This window comes from Salvia miltiorrhiza, chromosome 1 (assembly GCF_028751815.1).
Source record: "Salvia miltiorrhiza cultivar Shanhuang (shh) chromosome 1, IMPLAD_Smil_shh, whole genome shotgun sequence".
NCBI classification, from domain to species: domain Eukaryota; kingdom Viridiplantae; phylum Streptophyta; class Magnoliopsida; order Lamiales; family Lamiaceae; genus Salvia; species Salvia miltiorrhiza.
The window spans coordinates 47,270,069-47,284,822 of NC_080387.1; the positions used below are offsets into that span (position 1 = coordinate 47,270,069).

Consider the following 14,754-nt stretch of genomic DNA (forward strand, 5'->3'; position numbering starts at 1 on the left):
TTTCGTTGAACATATGGGGGGTCGAAACCCAGAACCCCCAAAAATATTGTATATGTTCACGAATGTTCAACGAAAAAATCTGTTGAACATGGCGTGAATAAATCATGTCCGTTAGATTAGATAAGATCAACGGATGAGATTACTTCTTTCTTCTTTCTTACATTTAGGCCTTTTTCATTGAACCTAACCCTATATATATATGTACTATACGTGCTATGTACATGTAAATAGAGGTGGCCAAAAAAAGTGTTCAAATTTTGCAACACCTGCAATTGCCATGCATGCAACAAGAGGACCTGCAAAAGTGAGAAAAAAAGACACACATTTCTACGCATGTAGAAGTGGCAGCTCACGCCTCACGGATTTGGAATTGGACATGAAGTCCTTCTCTTATCCTCAAATGTGGGTTCGAAACCTGTTAGAAGCACTTTTAAGTTGTTTTCGTTTTTTTTTTCTATGTTTTGCTGTTTGATTTTTCAAAAATTTTCCTTTTTTTTTTCTTTGTTGTTTTCATTTTTTGCTATTTCTTTTTCATTTTTTTCTATTTCATTTCTTTTAATTTCTATTCTCCTTTTTTTATAATATTTATTTTATTTTATTTATTTCAAAGTAATTATTATTATGATAAAAAATAACTATCAATATGAAAAAATGTAGTAATATTTTTTATAGATTACCTTGCATCATATTAATAGTTACTTTTTTTTATAATAATAATTACTTTAGTAAAGAATTTTCTTTATTTTCTTTTTTTTTCGTTAATTTTTTATTTTCACATTTTTTATATTTTTTTCTTTTTTTCCAATTATTTCATATTTTCTAAAAATATTATACTTATTCATATCAATTGTTATTTTTTTCTTACGACAATAATTATTTGACCAAGTAACTAAAATTACAAGTTTTCATGAGTAAAAATAACAATTATCGTGAAAAAAAAAATACTAATAATTTTGAAATATTACATTTCTTCATATGAATAATTAATTTTTATTAAGTCAATAATTACTCTTTTTCTATTTTTTTTTCATTTTTAAAAAATATTACCTTTATTCATATCAATGATTATTTTTTTTCTTACGACTATAATTACTTGACCAAATCATTAAAATTACAAGTTTTCGTGACTAAAAATAACAATTTTCGTGAAAAAAGTAATAATTTTGAAATATTACATTTCTTCATGTGATTAATTACTTATTATAAGACAATAATTACTTTTAATAAGCATAAAGACCACGGTTCCACGGTTCTAACCGTGGAACCTTCGGTTCACAGTTCCAAGGCGGTTCAGGCATGGTTTCATCCCGGTTCCTGGTTTCACGGTTCAGAACCGGGAACCGACGGTTTGAGAAATTCGAACCGTAACCGAACCGGCCGAGCACGGTTTCGATTCCAGAACCGTCCCGGACGGTCCGATTTTCCGGTTCCGATTTTTTTGGCCACCTCTAGTTGGAGCTGACATGACTACACATAGTTATATGCGCCAAACTGGCATATGAGATTTTTGGGTTGAAAGTGCAGCTATCGTTGAGAACTGATGGTGGTTACAGCGTTTGGTCAAGCAATTGGCGGGTGCAATGTTCTTTTGGTGATCGATGCTTTTCTGGGGGTTCGGTTGCTATTGATGTTTGGTAAGAGCGTCGAGCTAAATCTTTTTCAAGTTTTCGGTACCCTGGAACTTGGGTTCTTCTCAATCGGGCTTTATTGGTTTCGTGCCTTCTGGTTATCCGTTGCTATTCTGTCGACTGTCGCAGCCCAGCGAGCGATCGATCGATGCTAGACTTCGGCGGATTCTGAATATTGGGCTCCTTTGAATTCACGGGCTTGTTGCTATTTGTTGGTTGATTTGGTTGGACGGCCACTGCTTCTGGGAGGTGGCTTTTTTTTTTTTTTTGCTTGGTGTTGTTTTGTTGCTTATTCCTTCTTTTGCACAATTATGGTCATGGGGTGATGGTCGGGCCGAAGCTCATTTCTCACTATTTTCTATTACTGTGCTTCTTTCACCGGGTGATGATTTGTCCAAAGGTCGGGGTTGTTGTCTCTTTTTCCTTTTCCCTAAGGCGGTACTATTTTTCTCCTTTAAAGTTTTTCCTACTAGGTTTTTTTTAAGGAGGTTTTATTGAGACTCGGCCTTTCAAGGATTATTTATATATTTTTTTAATAAAATGCAATTTAATAATAGACATTAGTATTATACGTGAAAAGTTGGATGTCATAAGATTTACAAATAGTCCAATTTTTATACGTTTGACGGTTTGAGTATCTTTTTTCACACGTATGTTAATAAATGGACCTTTTCGTTAAAACCCTTGTACAAAGGGATAAATAATGATATATCCTTTAATATGAATGACAAAATTAGGGGGAACAAAAAGGAAAAAATAAACGGAGGAAAAGAAAACAACGTTTCTCACTAAACCTCCACTCTTCTCCGTGTAGCTCTCTACTCAATCCCTCGGCCGCCGCCGCCGCCGCCATCATTCTCCGACGAGGAAGGTAATTATTCATTCCCATGGCTTCCGTTCCCACGAAAATTCCATTATCCCGTTAATCTCATTACTAATTTCTTGACTAATCTAACAGGGATGCTGACGCTCAGATATGCAAGGCAATCCAGATCCCTTATCCACCCCGCTCCCGCCTCCGCCACAACCACGGCGGCTCTATCATCCGTCGCCGCAGACCTTCCTGTTCATCTTCCCTCTTTGTCTCCTTCGTCCAGTACCTATCGATCCGTCGCCAAGACACAGCAATCCGACCTCGCCTATTACTTCAGAGAATGGTTCATGTCGCGGAAAATCCCACTTTACGATAGCATCTTGGAAGCCCTACGCGCTCAGGAGGGCGCCGCCGCCGACGCGGACCTCTCCCGCTTCAACCTCCGCCTGACGGAGGAACTAGTTCTCGACGTTTTGAGATATAACAAGAAGGATGTTCTCACCAGCTTGAAGTTCTTCGATTGGGCGGGTCGACAGCCGAATTTCTTCCACACGAGAGCGACGTTCTGCTCCATTTTCCGAATCATTTCGAAGGCGAAGCTAACCAGCTTAATGCTGGATTTTTTGCAGGACTATGGGAAGCACGCTGATAACAGTAAGAAATTGTATCATAATATATTGGTAATTGGTTATTCTTTAGCAGGGCAGTGCGAGACTGCGCTCATTGTGTTTGGTAAAATGCGGTTTTTGGGGCATGATTTGGACCGCATGGCCTATAATGTGCTGCTGAATGCCCTGGTTGATAATGGTCATTATGATTTTGTGGAGAGTTTGGCGAGGGAGGCCAGAACACGGGGGTGCGAGGACAGTTCCATGCATGCGGTTATGTTAAAGAGTTACTGTAAGCAGAATCAGTTAGAACGTGCGGAGGAGTATCTGCGTGATCTGATGAAGGCTGATGATGGGAAAAAATTGAATAGGTATGCAATGTCTACCTTTATATCCGCATTGTGTAAGAACAATCAATTTGAGAGGGCTTTTGTGTTGATAGAGGAGTTCAAATCGATGGGAGTGGATATGAAGGGGCATTTATATAGTTCGTGGATGAGCGAGCTTGTCAAGGTTGGGAAGACAGATGATGCATTAGAGTTTTTCAAGGATAAGAAGGTGGTTGATGATTATCTCCCAGATGTCTTTCATTTCAATATGCTGATTTGCAGGCTTTTGAAGGAGAATAGGCTTGAAGAGGTGTATGATTTGTTGGTGGAGATGACCAATAGGGGGGTGGTACCTAATGATGTCACCATGAATGCTGTCTTGTGCTTTCTATGTAAAGCAGGATTGTTGGACGTTGCAATGGGGTTGTATAACTCTAAGGCAGAGTTTGGCCTCTCTGTTAACCGTATGGCTTATAATTATCTGTTAAATACACTGTTGGGGGAAGCTAGTGTTATGGAATCATATAATGTCTTGCAAAACTCCTTGAAACAGGGTTATTTCCCTGGGGCAAGGACCTTGTCCATCGTTACTGATGCCCTCTGCAGAGAAGGCAAGTTTAGTAAGATGAAGGAGTTGGTTATGTTCCTCTTGGAAAATAAAATCGTGCCCCGTAACTTTGAATACGACAAGTTTATATCAGCTTTTTGTAGGGCTAGCAGAGTTGAAGAAGCATACATGTTACACGACCTGCTTACCGGATTAGATAAGTCATCCCGGAAGTTTGCTTACTGTAGCATGATCGACGGATTTACCAGGTCAGACAGAGGAGATATAGCGGTTAGATTACTCATTGAGATGCAAGAAAGCAATTATCGGCCAAACAAGAAATTGTATAGAGGAGTCATTTGCTGCCTATTAAAAATGGATAACCCAGAAACTCGATTCTTTGGATTGCTTGAAATGCAGTTGCATCGCGGTGTGTTTTCCAGGATTGACATTTACACGATCTTCATTGATGGGGCTGGACATGCAGGTAGGCCTGACCTGGCTGTGCAGCTACTTGAGATGATGCAAACAGATGGTCTTCGACTTAATTTGAATGCTAGCATCCTGTTATTGCAGAGTTATTTAAAAAACAGAAAAGTTCCCGAAGCTTTGTTGCTGTTCTGCGACTTGTCCCTTAAATGGCGAAGTAGAAAACTGTGGAATGCCATGATTGTTGGTCTTTGCAGAGTTAGAGAACTGGATTATGCATTAAAGGTATTGGAGAATATGCATGGAGCCATGGTAACTCCATCTCTCCAATGTTATGAGGAACTTATCAAGTTGTACTGTGATTTGGGGCAGTATGATGATGCTATAGATCTTCTCGATGATATGACTAAAATTGGTCGTCAAATTTCATCCTTTATTGGCAATGTGTTTTTGTTGCATTCGTTGAGAAGTAGGTCATTATATGATGCTTGGGTTTTTTCAAGTGAGAACAAAAAACTCACAAGTGCAAGTTGGATGTTGGGTCACCTGATTGGCATATTTTCTGGTAGTATTGAAGGAATTTATTTAGATGAGGATATTGAAACACTAATCCAACAATGCTTCCAAATTGACCTTTATACCTATAATATGATGTTAAGAAGATTGATCGCGAAAACAAGGGAATCTGCTAGTAATTTAGTCCATCGGCTGCGAAAAAAAGGATATAAACCAAATAGATGGACTTACGATATAATTATCCATGGTTTAGCCAGACAAGGTCGGGATGCAGAAGCTAGAAAATGGTTAGATGAGATGCTCCTTCAGGGGTTCAGTCCCAACTGGCTACCCCGAAGACGTATTGAATGAATAGAAGATGAACCTTGTTTGTCACGTAGAGTGTTCTATAACAGACAGTACCTTCAATACAGCCAAGTAAGTTGTTTATATTCTTGCTTTTGTTACCTATTTTACTTGTGGCTGTGCTACTTTTTCTGTTATTCCGCAAAATACACTCTATACTTCTCATATATATGTGCTACTTCATAATTTTTTAGGAAAAAGAATCATAATGCGCCTGGACTCGTCAAACTTGCTACCCCCACCCCCTGTCCGCTTCCTCAGATCTCTTAATAGTGGCGGTCATTAGACTTCTAGGGGATCCTGAATTTGCTTTGCTTGAAGATGAAGATTCTTGAGTGTCAGTACTAATTGGTAATTATGTCATTATGGTATGGAGATGATGTGTGTGTTATAAAGGTTATTCTTTCAGGGTAAAGAAGGGGATACTTGATAAGCTTGCGAAACTCTCCTTTGTAATTCTCCAGTGGAGAAGTTAAAGAATCAGATTCAATTGGAACCGGGATGGCTAACAAATAAAATTTGCACCTAACAGCTCAGTTCAGTATTTTCAAGTGGTCTATGTTTGAAAGAAGTATAGAGATGTCGTATTTATGATAAAGTGGTTAGTACATGTAGAGTTGGAGCTGCTTGTGAAAGTATTTCTCCATTTTTATGAATGTGATATATTACTTGGAGTTCCCAGCAGATTTCCCAGGTTTGTGTTAGCCGTCAGCATTTTCCACGTGGAGCCTTACTGCTTGGGCTAGGACATAGTGAAATAGTCTTATTTTGCGCTTCCTATTTTCTACATTGATTCTCATGCTTGAAACCTTGCAGTTTTCTAGCATTGAGAAGATTCAATTCTTTTTTATTTGAGGGGAAAGCAAAGCTTTTATACATATGGCTAAACAACTTCTTCAACCTTCCCCAGAGAACTTATATTATTCCATCTTACTAGAGAAGTTCTGCAGAACATAATCTAGTTTTTAAGAGTTCAAATTTTCATTTGATTTTCCAAAGTATTGATATAGCAACCTGGGACCCTAAGGAGGCAGTTGGTTTGAGTGATAAAGCATGATCGATAAGATAATCCAACTTAATCAAGTGTTTGGGTTCCATGATTCGGCTCGTGATGATTATTTAATCACTCGGCCAGCACTCTAATAATCCAATTGGATGATTATTTATCACCCTTTTGGGTGGATTATTTAATCATCGTCTATTCCTATCAATCTTATCTATCCCATCCACCAAACATAACGTCCCCTAACTGTTTGAGTTCATGGTTAAATATGATAGTTCAACTAATTATTAAAATCCAATGGCATAATAAACTGTCATAATAGTTAAATGTTTTTTTCTTATCAGCTTTTGGTAGAACAACTCTCTCCATATTTTATTCATGTCCCACTGCTGGCAGTCATCAGGTATTCCATTAATTTATGCTTATGACGGAGGATTTGCCTTATTTGTTTAGATTAGCACTAATAAGGAGCCAGCACAGCTATTGAGAAGTTCATCAGCATGGGGGCTATGGAGTGTTTTACAGATCGACCATTGTGCTATATAAGAAGGAAAGGGCAAAAGGCACATTCGCAATATAAGTGATGCTCTTGAATCTGCTTAAGTCGTTGCTGTTCCGTTACAAAAGAAGTCTCTGCAGGTAAAAGATACAAAGAAACTCCAGTTTCATTGGATTCGGCATTATTTCATAGTTGAGATGGAGTTTATAAGCGGTAAAAACCCCAGCAGATCAGCAAGGAGGTAAATTCTCTCCATTGTCAATTATAATCTCATCCACCAATTATGTTTAATGTTAAGATGGCATCAATGTCTTATCAAGATCCTTCACTTGGTTCGTGTCCTCAAGAATAATTCGTTTCTCCAACTCTCTGTTTTGCATCATTTTACTGTCACCCCTGAATATGCATGGTGTATGTGCTGTATTGCTGTCCTGACTCGTCTTTCCTCATGACTGACTACTGGAGAAGTTTACCTGAAGATTTTGTATAAGGAAGGCTCATTGATGGCTTTCTGTCTGCTTCTTTTGCTGTTTTGGCAGTTGGCTTGATGGTGGTGGTTGTGCTTTTGTCTTCTCCGGCAGAATGCATTGTTCATGGACTCTCACTTTTCGACATGAGATGATATCTCAAGACTGGAGGCGTAGAGGAAGTTTTGATGCCTGGGGAACACAAGTAAAAGAAGGAGATCGATTTCGCCCTCTCTTACGCCCTCCTCAGCTTAGAACGGCATTGTTGGGATCGCTATATGGTGGCTGTTGATAGTATCTTGCGTAAACTGTTGTGGACTGCGTTGGGATGTTTTAGGGTTCTTAATCTTGGGAGGAACCTTTAATCAGCCAAAGGGAACGAGGACGCTCACATTAATCAGTGAAAGAGGATTTTTTACGTGCTTTCTATTTTGTTACGCCATTCATGTATTGTCTTGTTTGAGCTCAACATAAATTAATGTTTATTATTTATTTGACCTGTAACAATTTCTCTCATTGGTTTTAATCTAAGATCCAGGAATTATTAAAAAAAAAAGTGTTCAGGGATGAAAGCCGACATGTATGGGTAAATTCATACTTCCTCACCAGTGTGGATAACACGAATTTTAGTACAACAATAAGTAATTAGTTGAGTTATACATCTATAGAGCTGTTTTTTTGCAAGTAATAATTTTTTTTTCTTCTGATTTTGCAAAATTCTTACTTTTAGAATGTCATAATTATAAGGATCGATGATTTATCATATAGTTTTATTTTTCAGAGATTTCTATTCTAACATTTTTAACTTGTACCGAATTGTAATTGTACTGGGGCGTGCCTCAGGAAGATATATTGACGTACTAATTCGTCCCCAAAAAATAAGTGTGTAGATATACATTGTGTATGTGCTGGCGTTTAATGCCGCAAAGTTAAAAAGATTAAAATAGAATTAGTAAGTTAAAGAAATAGATAACCACAGAATTGATGAATAATGTACTATAATTTCAATATTTTTACAGGAGATTAATCCCTTTCCATGTTCAAACACTTTCTCCAATTATAATGCACTAAACCATTTTTTTCTGAATTAGTGCACTAAACTATTTTTATTATAACTCATATCATGCTCATCTAGAACTATTTTTTGTTGGAGAGAATCTGAAAATTCAATACTTCTACCGCCACATCAATTGTCTATTAACACTTCCACAAAATAAAATATTTTAAGTTACGTTGCTTTCCATTAAGAGCTCGTCTCATTTAAAACATCCAATTATTTTTAGCATCAAGAAACAAGCAATCTCACATAAATATCTACTGCCTTGTAAACAAGACGATAAAGATAAAGACTGCACGTCCTATAAAAAGTGATAAGTTATCGTTAACATAGCAACAGAATAGTCTGCAAGAAATTCAACTATAGCAAAAACCAAAATTTGAAGAATCCATGTTTATCTTAAACAAACAAGTTCCTAATTCATCCAATTTCGCTTCAAGCCCTCTCAACATCCATGCATCATCAACGGTACTGCATAAGGAGAAAGTGTGTCAGTGTTGGCACGTATCATACCACATATATGCGACTTACAACACAACACAGTTAGAAACACTCTTAAGCCCACGTTGTGTTGGGTGTTTTTAGAGATTGGAAAGGAAATCAAGTAATTGAATCCATTACTTATTGTTTGGTTTGAGTAATGAGATAATCATTACCCTTACTTGAGGATAACCCAATCACCCAATTTGTTACCCCTCAAAAGAAAGGGGAAACAAAAGAAAGGGAATCCCTTATTAATGATTGCTTTCCATTGTTAAACCAAACACTCAATAAAAATAATGGTTATTGTCACTATTCCAGTCCTTTATTTGATTTCATTCCCTTTCCATTCATCTACTTGAACCAAACGAGCACTAAGTTTATATTAGTTAAACTACGTATCACTACGATAGTATAGTTGTAACAGCAACATTTAGACAAATGAAAGCTTAACCAATAAGTAGCATGCCACTATCTCCAACAATATATACAGGAAACCTGAGCAATTACAATACCATAACACCTGAAATATAAACTAATATCATGAAAACATGCATCAGCATTGACAAACTTCGGCATGTTAATCAAATTATGATGTTAAGTGTTATGTGAAAACGCTACAACTTCAATCAATTTTAGGTAGATGGGCAAACTTTCACCACCAAAAATTAAATATGTGGATATGAGCAAATGATTAGAAGCAAAGACGCATGATATTAGAGGAGCAAACAGCTACCCAAAGACTCTTTCTTAGTCGAATATTGACAATCGTCATAGAATGACCATCTCTTAAATCCACAAATCTAAACAACCTATTCAAATCAAAATCTACGAACGTAATATAACTTTAAAACAGGAGACGCTCAAACCGAAAATCGATAAACCAATTGCAAAATCTCGGCATTAAGAAACCATAAGACACGGATATAACATATTAACAATGGAATCAACAAGAAATAAAAAAAAAATAATGAAAGCTGAATATTAATTTCAGAAACTTAATACTAAACCAAAAAAACGGGGGGAAAATAGGTAAAAAAGCGACCTTGATGAAGCCAATCTCCTTGGCGTTGCTGCGGAAGCACTGCCTGCAACACATGAGACCATACTTGCGAATAATTCCATGCGGGTTTCCGCAAACCCGGCTGCATCACAACAAGAAAAGGGTTAGGGATTTAGCAAAATCGAACAAAAGGAAATTAAAACGCAAATTGAACGGACCAAGTGCGTGAGCCAGGGCCGTAGCTCTTGGGATGCGAGTTCCAGATGTTAGAGTGACCCATCTTTCGTCTCTCCGAAAATCTAGAGCTTTGGAGAAGAGGCGCCGATGATATAATGAAACCCTAGCTTGGTGGAGGCGAAGACACACAGAAACTTATAAGCGCTGATTATAAGCTTCGTGGACTACTGGACTGCTTCGGTATATTGGGCCACAAAAATAAATCTATATCATATCGTTAACCTCAAACCTCAATATGTGTTGCAAAAAATTAATTAAACTAATGGAGTAAAAATTACTTATATCTATATATATTTAAAAAAATAACTTTCAATCTAAAATCAAGTTAAAAACAATTTTTAGAGATGAATATACGGGCTTTAATTTTATTTTATGTGAATATTAAATTTAAAATGTAAAAATTATACTATTTATTTATAAATTAAAACTTAAAACAATTATTTATCTTCTATCTTTTTTAAACTTAATTTTAAAATAATTTTTAAATTTCATTTTTATTTTTTTTTCTTTTAACTTGTTTTTTTATATAGTATTAGATTTTATTATTGTGAATTAGTCTTTATTTTGTTATTATGCAGTTCAAAGTTTCAAACTTGTGCATATAAACAAACTTTAGCACATAAAACACAGTCCATTCCGCAAGCAACATTATATTTTTGGTTTATTTAGGATTACTTTCGTTTTTAAAATTCTTTAAAGAATATTCATTTAATATTTTTATTAAAAATCCTTAATTTTAGAAAGAAAAAATGAATTATCCGATTAATGAGTCAACTCATCATAATCAGATTTTTCAATATAATTTTTTTTAAAAAAAAAAAACCATAAACCCTAATAATCTATCTAAAAATCTGACAAAATAACTCATTCCTTTGCCGCATCATGTAAGACGAGATGTATATAGATCAAACTTATCCCAAAATTGAGAGTCTTGGAAATGAAAACAAAAAGTGATTACATTTCTCAAAAGATGATGAAAATTGGACACATGAAACATGATTATTGATGAGTGCAGAATGAGAGTATAGGCAATTAAATTTATAGCCTATTAAATTCTGCCATGTGAAAATTACAAGGTAAATATGAAATTATATTTATTTTATATTTTGGAATTAAATTAAATATTATTCCAAAATTAAATAAATATATAATTAATATTTGATTATGTGGAGTTATTGACCAGTCAAAAATTGACACGTGGAAAATCTACATAAAATATTAAATATTTTATGTAGATAAATACAAATATTGAGGAGCAAATCAAATCGTGTCACCTCAGCCCTAAAAGCCCAATATGACAGGCCAAAGCCCACAGTCCACTCCATTCTTCACCTATAAATATGGGTCATTTGTGGAGTTAAGGGAGACAGAAATCATTTGAGAGCTAGTAATTCTCTACGACGAAGTCATCTCCAACAATCAGAAATAAGGTGGAAGCCCTTTGGATTGACGTTATCAAATCTAATTCAAGTCAACGTTCAAGTTCAAGGAAGGAGATCAAGAAATTATATTTCCCTCCAAGGATTTGAAGAAGTTCGAAGAGGAGAAGAAGTTCGAAGAGGAGAATCAAGGAAGGAGATCAAGAAATTATATTTCCCTCCAAGGATTTGAAGAAGTTCGAAGAGGAGAATCATAGGATTAAAGTAGATAAACGCAACCCACAATAAATTCATCTCAATTCATATATTTTGGATTTCATATATTTTGGATTTGTACATATTTTTGTATTTCATTTATTGAATACAATAAAATTTGTGTTCACAGAGAGTATATATAATTGAAGAGCGGCAATAGAGAATCATATTGATAGGGGTAATTTTCCGAGAAAGTCATTATAGAGAGTGCCAAAATACAAATGGCCCTCAAACTCCACCGCCGAAGTCACAAACCTCATCACCTTTCCCGTCGGATCATCAAACCCTCTAATCATCTTCCCATCGCTTCCTACATTCACCACCATTGCTTTCTCAACTACGTTAATCACCCATTTGCTAAAGAATTCCGGAAATGCCCCCGTCACATATTTCAACCCAGGCAAATTGTACACGAATCTTGGCCACATAGGATTACTCTGCAATGCATAAATAAGGTTAATTAATTTCATCTATAGAAAAAAAAGAAAGTAATAAAGTTAATTAGTAGTTAAACCTCTAGCAATGCGATCCAAAAGGAGCCATCCGGAGCAAGATTTATGTTGTCTGGTCTTCCAGGAAGTTTATCAATGAAAATCTGTGTTTCTCCCTTCTTGTGTCCTTGCAGCCAGTATTTCAGACATCTATACCTGATGCAATTATGGAAACGTAGGTTTAAAAAAGCGTGTCGTGTTTTTTGATAAATGAAGCGGACTTACTTCCACGATTCGCAGACGAGCAAGTAATGTTGGTCGGCAGAGAGCGCGACGCCGTTTGCAAACGCGAGACCGTCGAGAACTACAGAAGTCGTGTTTGTGGAAGGCTCGTATTTGAGGAGGCGGCCATGAGGCTCCGTCTCCAGCAGATCCAGCTGCCAATTATGGAACCCGAATTTCGTGCTCGCATCACTAAAGTATAATGTGCCGTCTGCTGATTCGATCACATCGTCTGCGAACCTTTTTAAATAAATTTTTAGTTAGCGTGTGATATATTTGATTGATAAAATTATCATAAAAAAAAGAGATGACAAAAAGAATTCCATTTAAATCTCATCTTTTTTCCCCCTTATTTTCTACAAAATTAATATAATTTCACCATTTTTAATTCCTCCTTTTAGATAGATAATATTGTCCTCTTGGGTGAAAATAAGGAATAAGAAATGGTCAAATTCATTTTTATAGAAAATGAGGAAAAATAAAGAAGGCGTTTAAAGGGAGAAATTTTTGTTCTCTCTCAATTTCTCGTTAAGATTTCCACCAATTTTCATACTGCAATTCAGTCATGAAAGACATCTATACTATAAGCCAGATCGGATCCTCTGTCCAACAATATTGTGTGTACCATGTGTACCACTCTTCATTTCTTTGTTTTATAAATTATTTTTTATAAAAATAAAAATTATTATTATATTATAAACTCTAATTAGTATTTATCATTGAAAAATTAAAATTTAAAAAATTATATACCCTAACTTTGAATTAATGAACCCAAATAATCTATTATTAATTCAAATAAATATAAAAAAATAATTATAAACCCTAAACGGATGAGTGAACCCTTGTTAATTATCTTTATATTATATAAAAGCATAATAAATTAAAATTGAATAAAAAATAATTTAAAAATATAAAGAAATGAAGAGTGTACATGTGGTACACACTATATTTTGGGACAGAAGATCTCATTTGTACTATAAGCATATAAAGAAAGGGTATGGGCACTAATTAACTAGTAATCTAGGTTAGCTTTGACAATTAATGTCACCTTATTTTGGCACCATCAATGTGGGATGTAAGAAGCTTCACACCCTCTTCGCTAACCTTAAGCAAACCCTGTCCATCATCAATTAACCAAAACAAAACAATGGATTAGAGATATGAAAACACGCCCTATAGTATCTTTGTAAGTGATTGTTACCTGACGAGCATCGCAAACGATAAGATCGCCAGCTGCAGTAGTAGTTATCCCCAACAAACTATCACTGGGAATATGGCACCAATTCTCCCACGTTCCATTTTTGTGCATCTTCTTCACGCTCCCATCCCTCGTCACTGTGTGCAGAACTCCGTTTTCGTCGACGGCGACGTCTTCCGGCTGCATCAGCAGCCCTTCTCCTAGCTTCATCACATCCTGTAATTTGCCGTTTGATGGAGCAGGTAAAAGGGAGGAAGGAGGCAAGCTTTCAAGAAAACCAGGATAAGAAGATGAAGAAAATATTGTTAGTTGGAGAGCAATTGCCACCACACAAACTACTACTACTATTATTCTTGGAAATGCCATGGGGAATATGGGATCGGACAAACTGTTCTACTTGTATTTATGTCATTTAATTTGAGCTGCATTCTGAGGGGTCACTTTCCTTTAATTTCTAGCTGCACGCGTACATATAGCCAATAAGTAGTTACGTTTCTTACATACTTGCTTATTGATTGAACTCCTTAATTTCTAGGGCCACACAATCAGCCGCGTTCCTAATATTTTATACTCCAGTCCTTGATAAAGTAAGAAATAAAATATCATTTGCTTCTACCACTTTAAGTCATCTTAAATTTTCTTAGTCTCCAAAGAGAAAGACGTTCCTTGAATATTCAACGCCCCACGAAAGCTACTAATAATTTTTTTTCAAATAAAACATATTTGCTCGAAAATGATATATACTCATTCAAAAAGACAAAACATAAAAAATATTAATCTTTTATAAAATATATAAATATACTCATTTAGGATATTTTTGCTCTTATGTCGAGTATTAATATATTTTGTACTGATGCTCGACTTGTAATCGATAAATGTCGAGCATTAGTGTATTTTCTAAGAGTGCTCGACTACAAATGCTCGATTGCTCGACTCGCAATGGTTGAGCATGTCGAGCATTGAAGTATTTATCACTATTGCTCGACTCGTAGAAGTCGAGCATTAATATATTTATCACAAATACGCAATGCTCGACATACTTACCACTGATGCTCGACGTGCATTAGTCGAGCATACCGAGCAAAGTTTGCGATTTCAGCATTTTTTATGAATTAACTAAGGGTAGCTTTGTCATTTCAAACTCAAAATTGGTAGTTTTTATAATTTTCTTTTATAATGAGTATTTTTTCTTTTTTGTCTTTGGGAATGGGTAGAAAGAACCATTAACCCAAAATAGGTGATGATCT

At 35.7% G+C, this 14,754-nt stretch overlaps 3 protein-coding genes across 11 annotated transcripts; 1 reads left to right on the forward strand and 2 right to left on the reverse strand.

The window, feature by feature from the left end:
* Nucleotides 1–2,347: 2,347 nt before the first annotated feature.
* On the forward strand, nucleotides 2,348–7,786 carry LOC130987736 (pentatricopeptide repeat-containing protein At1g71210, mitochondrial). Of its 7 annotated transcripts, none has more exons than XR_009089845.1 (5): nucleotides 2,348–2,499; nucleotides 2,587–5,288; nucleotides 5,411–5,567; nucleotides 6,564–6,959; nucleotides 7,258–7,786. XR_009089845.1 is itself a non-coding variant. In XM_057911408.1 (2 exons), the coding sequence occupies exon 2, from the start codon at nucleotides 2,589–2,591 to the stop codon at nucleotides 5,220–5,222; it is 2,634 nt and encodes an 877-aa protein (XP_057767391.1). In that variant the 5' UTR covers nucleotides 2,348–2,499; nucleotides 2,587–2,588; the 3' UTR covers nucleotides 5,223–5,416. The 7 variants fall into 7 exon arrangements, 1 of the variants encoding a protein (XP_057767391.1); XR_009089841.1 differs by having other exon boundaries at nucleotides 6,673–6,959; XR_009089842.1 differs by having other exon boundaries at nucleotides 5,411–5,553; nucleotides 6,673–6,959.
* Nucleotides 7,787–8,522: 736 nt separating this feature from the next.
* LOC130987758 (40S ribosomal protein S29) lies at nucleotides 8,523–10,182 on the reverse strand. Of its 3 annotated transcripts, none has more exons than XR_009089847.1 (3): nucleotides 9,944–10,129; nucleotides 9,385–9,867; nucleotides 8,523–9,339 (listed from the first exon to the last, which is right to left on the reverse strand). XR_009089847.1 is itself a non-coding variant. In XM_057911434.1 (3 exons), exons 1-3 carry the CDS (start codon nucleotides 10,003–10,005, stop codon nucleotides 8,705–8,707), a joined length of 171 nt encoding a protein of 56 aa, XP_057767417.1. In that variant the 5' UTR covers nucleotides 10,006–10,182; the 3' UTR covers nucleotides 8,523–8,704. The 3 variants fall into 3 exon arrangements, 2 of the variants coding, with proteins under 2 accessions (XP_057767417.1, XP_057767404.1); XM_057911434.1 differs by having other exon boundaries at nucleotides 8,523–8,713; nucleotides 9,768–9,867; nucleotides 9,944–10,182; XM_057911421.1 differs by having other exon boundaries at nucleotides 8,523–9,867.
* Nucleotides 10,183–11,739: 1,557 nt separating this feature from the next.
* LOC130987776 (protein STRICTOSIDINE SYNTHASE-LIKE 4-like) lies at nucleotides 11,740–14,004 on the reverse strand. The gene is made up of 5 exons (XM_057911446.1): nucleotides 13,511–14,004; nucleotides 13,358–13,425; nucleotides 12,313–12,549; nucleotides 12,111–12,243; nucleotides 11,740–12,033 (listed from the first exon to the last, which is right to left on the reverse strand). Exons 1-5 carry the CDS (start codon nucleotides 13,871–13,873, stop codon nucleotides 11,761–11,763), a joined length of 1,074 nt encoding a protein of 357 aa, XP_057767429.1. The 5' UTR covers nucleotides 13,874–14,004; the 3' UTR covers nucleotides 11,740–11,760.
* Between the last annotated feature and the right edge of the window lie 750 nt (nucleotides 14,005–14,754).

Coding starts and splice junctions, on each gene's coding strand:
- LOC130987736 (XM_057911408.1), top strand. CDS start 2,589: ATGCTGACGCTCAGATATGCAAGGCAATCCAGATCCCTTATCCACCCC.
- LOC130987758 (XM_057911421.1), bottom strand. CDS start 10,005: ATGGGTCACTCTAACATCTGGAACTCGCATCCCAAGAGCTACGGCCCT. Junction 9,868..9,943: donor GGCCCTGGCTCACGCACTTG/GTCCGTTCAATT, acceptor GTTGTGATGCAG/CCGGGTTTGCGGAAACCCGC.
- LOC130987776 (XM_057911446.1), bottom strand. CDS start 13,873: ATGGCATTTCCAAGAATAATAGTAGTAGTAGTTTGTGTGGTGGCAATT. Junction 12,244..12,312: donor CTCGTCTGCGAATCGTGGAA/GTAAGTCCGCTT, acceptor TAATTGCATCAG/GTATAGATGTCTGAAATACT. Junction 12,034..12,110: donor TTTGGATCGCATTGCTAGAG/GTTTAACTACTA, acceptor TATGCATTGCAG/AGTAATCCTATGTGGCCAAG.